The sequence below is a fragment of the Pteropus vampyrus genome, unplaced genomic scaffold (assembly GCF_000151845.1).
Source record: "Pteropus vampyrus isolate Shadow unplaced genomic scaffold, Pvam_2.0 Scaffold100, whole genome shotgun sequence".
Taxonomy (NCBI): Eukaryota; Metazoa; Chordata; class Mammalia; order Chiroptera; family Pteropodidae; genus Pteropus; species Pteropus vampyrus.
Genome location: NW_011888881.1, coordinates 1,775,249 through 1,782,070, shown reverse-complemented (window position 1 = coordinate 1,782,070; position 6,822 = coordinate 1,775,249). Strand labels below are relative to the sequence as shown.

The following is a 6,822-nucleotide window of genomic DNA, read 5'->3' as shown; positions in this document are numbered from 1 at the left end:
TCATCTCGTCCAGGCACAGACCGTGGCAGGTCTTAAGTGCAAGTGGCTCACGTGCCCTGGCCACGGCCGTGTGTGAGAGGCTGCGAAGTCACCGGGCAGGCTAGGCTAGCTGTGCAAACGCCCACAGGCTGGGCCTTCCCTTTGTCACGTCTGGGCTGAGCTACTTCCTCTTCAGACGACTGTCATCCCTATAAACGACACGACACTGCTGACTGGTCTACCTTAGGAGGAGATGTTCTCTCTCAGAGGAGTTGTCCGGATGCCTGCTCCTGTTCACCTTCGTCCCTTTTCAGTAGATGGTGCTGCTTTTACCCAGAGTCAGTGGCACAACCAGGCCTTGGGCAGGCCTGGGGCTCTCGCATGCTTCTCCTCCACGGCTCTGCGCCCCGTCGGTGGGAAGAGACGGCTGTGGAACCCACCATGGCCCTTCCTAAATAGCCTTTGCTGGGTGCGGGGGAACACTCTGCAAGGGACAAAATGGTTGATGGCATGTGCTCTGCCATCAGACCACCTGGGTTCAAGTCCCAGTCCTGTGCCCCCTACCTGTGTCCCCTGAACCTCAGTTCCTCAGCTACAGATAAGAGTGTAACAATATAGGTGACACTGAACACCCAGGGCATTCCGAGTGCCCCCTGGCCACTGTTATTCTAACGACAAAGAAGTGAACACAGGATTTCTGGAATAATCGGTTCGACAAATATTTCTGAGCATCTATTCGTGTAAAATGCTAGAAGGCCATGTCATTCATTCACCCAACAAAAACTTAATTAGAACTTTCTAAGTAGCAGATTTTGTAAGTCTAGTATATCATCCATCTGTCCATCCGTCTGTCCATCCATCCATCATCCACCCAAGTGTTACCTGTGCACCTATATGCCGAACACCGGCAGGCTACCAGCTGCATGCGCACGGACTTAAACACACACGGAGCAGGCGCCCACACTGGTGAGCAAGGGAGGTGGTCCCCGTGCCTGTGCAGACGGTGGGGAGGACAGGCAGAGAACCACGGCATCACCCAGATGTCGAGAACCATCCTGGGTGCTCGACTCAAGGAGACTGGCTGGCGTGAAGGAGCTCAGGGTCGGGGCGAGCGTGGCAGCGGTGACCCCGGTGACCCCGCCCTCACCTGCAGGTCCCGGTTGTGGTTCTCGCACAGGAGCTGCAGGAAGCGGAGGATGGGCTGCATGATGGTGACGACCGCGCTCATCTCCAGGTCGTCCTTGGTCTTGTCCGCCGCGGCCTGGCTGCCCTCCCCGGGCTGGTAGTGGTCGTCGGGGTCGGCCTCCCTCCTGAAGGTGGTGAAGGCCTTCCTGGTGGCCGCGGAGGCCTCCAGGAGCTGGTCACGGACCTCTTCGGTTATCTGCGTCGAGGGCTCTTTGGCTAGAAGGCAAACAGGAGATCGTCAAGCCCACGGGAACCTCACGAGTGCTGGGCAGTCACCGGCCAAAGGCGACGTCCAGAAACGTAAGTGCTTATGCTCCCTAGGGATCCCCACGGTTGGCAAAGCGCTCCGAGAAGCCGGCGCCTTCTCTCAGGCCTCGGGCAGGGCCAAGGCCGAGGCGGGGCCTGCCAGCTCGCTCGTGGCTGTGCCGCTTCACCCACGCTTGCTGAGGTTTAGAAGAAAAACCTCAGGGCAGGCTCTGTCACCCCACACGTCTAGGCTCGGGGCCTCAGCTTCCTCATCCGTGAAGCGGGAACACACTGGTGAATCCCACCCAGACAGGTTCCTGAGGGGATCCGCGTAATGCTAATCGCAATGGTAATCACCGTTGTTGGAGGGACAACTGACTGTGCCCTCCGCCACGTGCCGAGGCACTGTGATGAAGCCTTTGCCGTGTGCTACCTCGTCTAAGTCCCCAGAGAGCCCTGTCAGGTAACCGGGCGTTGCGGCCGGGCTGCCTGGGTCCACATCCTGGCTGACCCGCCTTCGAGCTCAGGTCTTTAGCAAGGACAAGTTAAGAAGTATCTCTTTGCCTCGGTCTCCCCACCTGTAAATCAGGGGTCACCATCTTATCTATTCTGCAGGGTTCACTCGCATTCCAAACGGAGCAATGCATGTAAAGGGCTCTGAACAGGGCCTGGTGCCCAGCAAGTGCTTGGAAAATGTCCGCCATGCCTTTTTTCCCCTTCTAGACCAGCGGTTATCAGCCGGGCGTGAGTCTGCCCTCGTCCCCACCCAGGGACAACCCCTCACATCTGCAGACGTTTCTGGAGACAGTATCTGGGAGTGGGCAACTGGCGTCTCTGTGTAGAGGCCACACGTGCTGCTGAACGTCTCACAATGCACCGTTCGGCCCCGACAGCAACCACTCTCCAGATGTCAGATGTGCCGTGGCTGAGAAGCCACCTCGTTCTCACCTTAGAACGAGGCTCGGCGTGGTTCACTAACTGCTCACGGCCATCTGACTTGGCCCTGGTGGGTCCACCCACCCCTCCCAAATATCACTTCCCTTCCCTTGAGATGATGGATGAAAAACTTCACGAACTATCACACACGTTAGAGAACAAGGGATAATGAGCTGACGAAAAACGGACATCCAGTTCCAAAGTGTGAATCGTCCTCAACGTTCTCGAACAGTAAATGGAAAATTACAGAAAAGCCTTATTCGTGGATTCCCTGCCAATAAAACCTGGAGTTTGACCAAGAGGAATGTATATTAATTTACTAAACAAGCAGAACCTCCAAAGCCTCGGGAATTCAGCTCAGGTTCCGTAGGAAGAATTAATTGCATCGTAACCAGATTGGCTTTTTTCTTCCAAAAGGAACTCGGTTTTGAGCCCGGAAGGAGCGGGGACGCTGGGGGAAAGCAGCACGCGGCCCTGACCTTTTCTCCGCGACGGGGCGTCCCTGTCGGCCTCGTCGTCCTTCTTCTTGTTCCCCAGGTCGCTGGTGTTCACCGTCACTGTCGCCTTGATTTCCTGCTGGGCCGCCTTCATTCGGTCGTAGAAGACCTTGAAGAACTTCTCCGACTTCTTGTCTTCCGTCAATCGGCAGAAGAACGAGTGCTGCCAGAGAAAAGCCGCACATTGTCAGCACTGAGGCGGACCTGCGACGGAATCCCGCTCCGGACACCGACACCTCGCGGAGGCCACGGCCAGCCGCCAGGCTCCACGAACGGCCCGAGTTTGGACCGCAGACAAGCACCGTTCCATGCACTGTCTGTCTCTGGATTCTACAGCCTGAAGTTGTTTTTTTAATAGAGCCTTGAAAGCAAACGCCACAGGATATCTTGGCTGGAGCAGTCACGCAGGCTTAGGAAGCACGCTAAAGGGTGCCGGGCAGATTTTAGCCCAATTAGAACAGCCCCCCTACCCAAACGACAAAGCTAACCCCATCGACGACGAAAACGAAATGCATTTTTGGTGATCACAGCAAGGCTAGTCATTCGTTTAAGGACTTCTATGAGTCCCTCCTTTGGAACAGCCCTGTGAAGACATACGGATGAGGAAGACGTGCTACCACGCCCCTACGGGGCTCCGTACCAGGTTAGGATGACACGTCCCTAAGTAAGACCAAACTGGGTAAGTAAAAAGTGCCCCAGAAGCTACACGATTATATCGTAGAAGCTCAGAGCTGGTAAGGAGGCCACTAGGCTGGAGTGATCCCAAAATCTTCGTGGAAAATGTGATTTTTCAAATCAGGCTTTGAAGGACAGGTAAGGGTGTTTAGATAAAGAAGCTCAGCATTAACAGGTAGTTTGCCTCTTGGATACACACTTGTTTTTGGACCCGCTGCAAGCAACAGTGTAACTGTTGATGTGGAAACACAATATGGTGTCTCAACTTCGTTTATGAGTGTTCGCTTTTCGCCCCTTCGCAAACACCACGCTGTTGCGAATTATTTACATAAAAATACAATACGGTCATCTCCAGAGGAATAAAACAAAGCTCCAAACAATATCCTTGCTTCTCCCAGTTGGATCTTTCTGCCAGTTTCCTATCCTCCCCCACGTGGAAAGACGGCTCGTCTCTACATAAGGTGGCCCTCGGCTCACGATCGCAGAAAATCTAAAACCTTAGCAGTGTCTGGAAGCCCCGTGACTCCCCCATCTCTCACCCCCATACATACCGAATGCCCGATCCAGGGGCCCCCCGCCCCCCCCCCGAGAGCCAACACGTTTCTCTGCCATCTCCAGTCACTCTGACCCTCTAGCCCATGTGCTACTTGGACAGGTGTCCATCCCATTTGACCACAGAGCACTTCTTGACTGACCCTCTCTTCCCGCCCTGCTGTTCTTCTTTAGCTCTGGTCATTTCCAACACACGACACCGGATCCGCCCTTCCTACCTGGGCTTCTCAGCTCTGTCATTTCCCCTCCGACCGCTCCCAAGCGTCACCTGTCTACTGTTCGTCCTTATCATTCTGTGTCAGTGGGTCCTCCAAGACTGCGACTCTTTGAAACAAGCTCGAGACTGTAATGTCCTCCATTGCCTTCCAGGCTTCTCAGTATTTTATTTATCTATTTATCCATCCATCCATCCATCCATCCATCCGCCCACCGACCCAGCCACCTATCCATCCATCCACCATTTGCTGTGCACCTGTCACGAGTCGGGCACTACGCCATCACTGGAGATACAACGGCGAGCAAAACGAAACCTGAACCCCGTCCCCATGAAACTGAAAGCTGGTGGGGAACAGACACAGTAATCCAATAACTACCCCGACGACTGCTTACTAAAATAGCCTTTTATCCCTAAGAACCTGTCCCAGGAGACCGCTGGTAAACGGGACGGTGGTGGACACTTGGCACCACCGTCCCGTTCTTCCTTGCTTCGCCGGTTCTCCCCGTGGCTAGGGCCCCCTCGTCCTTCGGTCTCGGCACTAATGTCAGCTCCCTGAGCATCCTGACGTGGCAGCCAAGCCGGCCGCCTTTTCTCACGGGCCGTTTTATTCTCTTCAGCAACTGGCCTCTGAAACCACACGCCCGCCTCCTGCCTCTCGCACGCAGGGTAAGCTCTGTGCGGGCAGGTGCCTATGCGGACGGCTCACGGCAGATGCCCGCCTGCCCGGCTCACGGCCTCCTGAGTGCCCAGAGGCGGCCCAGCACATAGAGGGGGCTGCATGATTATTTGATGAAGGAATGACCACGACCCAGCACGGTAGGCTGCTCTTAACTGACACCCCCATCAGTTCCTGCTTTTATATTCAGTGGACGCGACAGAAATAACCCCAGGGTAGGTGAATTCTGAAAAACTGCTCAAATATGAGGAACTAACTTTTAATCATTCGCTTCTGAGAGCCGAGGCGTCCACGGACAGACAAAAGGAGATGTGTGGGGTCAAAGAACTCAACCGACAGCCACCTAACTGTGGCAACTAAATTCTCCCCCAGGACGAGGCTTCATCTCCCGGGGTCGAGAGCAAACTGTGCCAGAAGCGGTCGCGGGGGGCAGTGAACGCCGTTGCTGTGCCTGCGTCTGCTCCTTGCACGGGGGCCGCTTAGAAAGCGTCCATCCGGTCACTCAGGAAAACCAATGCCCTTCAGAGGGTAAGTAAATAACCGAGGTCTGCCACCTGCCACCTCCGCCAGCGCATGGCAGCAGCCTGCTCCGCACCGTGATGTGTGGTGGCCGAGCCCAGCGGACGGCACAGGTGGGGTACGGAGACCCCCCCAAGGCAACACGAGCGAGGCCGGGCACCGAGGACCACGTGCTTCTGTGCCAGTTTCCAACAGCCCGCATGTTAATTTTGCATTATTTACACCAGTCCCCAGTCCCTCAAGGACCTGAAGCAGCTTTATAAACAGAATGTGGTCAATAAAACAAAAAAGTGGACAATAGGGGACAGTGACATGCGTGAGCACAGAGGCCAGAACGAGACTCGGTGGGCGGCTGGGAGGAGTGATGGCTGGGGCAGTCGTGGGCTCGGCGCCCAGGTTCCTGGCCGTCAAGCTGAGATGACAGAGAGGCTCGCTCCGTGACGCCTTTTCCCGTTGCAAGCAGACGTTTCTTGATGGAGGGGACGGTGGGGCCGGCTTCCCGGTCTGTCCACTGGGCTCTCATCCCGGGCCCCGGGCAAGTTCCTCGGCCTCTCTGAGCCCACGAGGAGCTCGCACTGGGTGTGTCCGTCATGTTAGCATCACATGAAAACTCCACAGCAAAGGTGACCCCACGAGCATCTGTGGGGGGATCGCAAAGTGGCGAGGACTCTGTCTCCAGGGTCACAAAGACCTGGTTTCGGCTCCACCAATCACCAGCGAGTGTCCCCTTCAGAGACAACGTCTCTGAAACCCAAATTTCCTCCTCTGCAAGATGGGCAGGACCCCAGTACTTCGTGATGGCTGTGACGCTCCAGGGGCACAATCACAGTGACACACTGGCTGACACAGTGGCCCGGGACACACCCCCAGGGCGTCCCCTCACGCAGCCCTGCGGGAATGGCGGTCCCTGTCACTCCCTTCTGAGGGATCGGGGACCTAACCGACAGTGCGCATCGAGTGTCGAGCCCCACCCCGAGGCGCCCACCCCGTGACGGACGTGGCCGGCACACCGGGCAGAGGGGCCAGGCAGCGGTGCCGCAGAGCGCTCGGGCCCCAACTGGGGACCTTCCCGGTGACGCTGGGGAAGGAAGGAGCCTGGTTCCCAGAAGGAAGTGGGGGTGCCTCGTACGGGAGGGGATGTGAAAAATGATGGCAGTGTGGGGAACTAGGGGGCCTCCCGCAGAGGCAGGATGTGCCGCGGGGAGAAACGGGGCTCAGGGGCCCACAGAGGCTCCTGGGGACAGTCACTGCCCCCTCTGCTGCCTGGTGAGGCCCGGACTGGGTGAGACCAGGCTGTGCACACAGTTCGCAGACCTGTCCACTGGACCTCTTTCTGTCAC

The 6,822-nt window shown here is 56.6% G+C and overlaps 1 protein-coding gene across 1 annotated transcript in view; it reads right to left on the bottom strand.

Annotated features, from left to right (window-relative positions):
* ITPR1 (inositol 1,4,5-trisphosphate receptor type 1) overlaps positions 1-6,822 on the bottom strand; it is a 197,026-nt gene that overhangs the window by 69,839 nt on the left and 120,365 nt on the right. Inside the window, exons 42-43 of the mRNA XM_023533300.1 lie at positions 2,826-3,006; positions 1,127-1,380 (exon numbers count right to left, since the gene is read on the bottom strand). Of these exons, the coding sequence (XP_023389068.1) occupies positions 1,127-1,380; positions 2,826-3,006 (435 nt within the window). The remainder of the gene's footprint in view (positions 1-1,126; positions 1,381-2,825; positions 3,007-6,822) is intronic.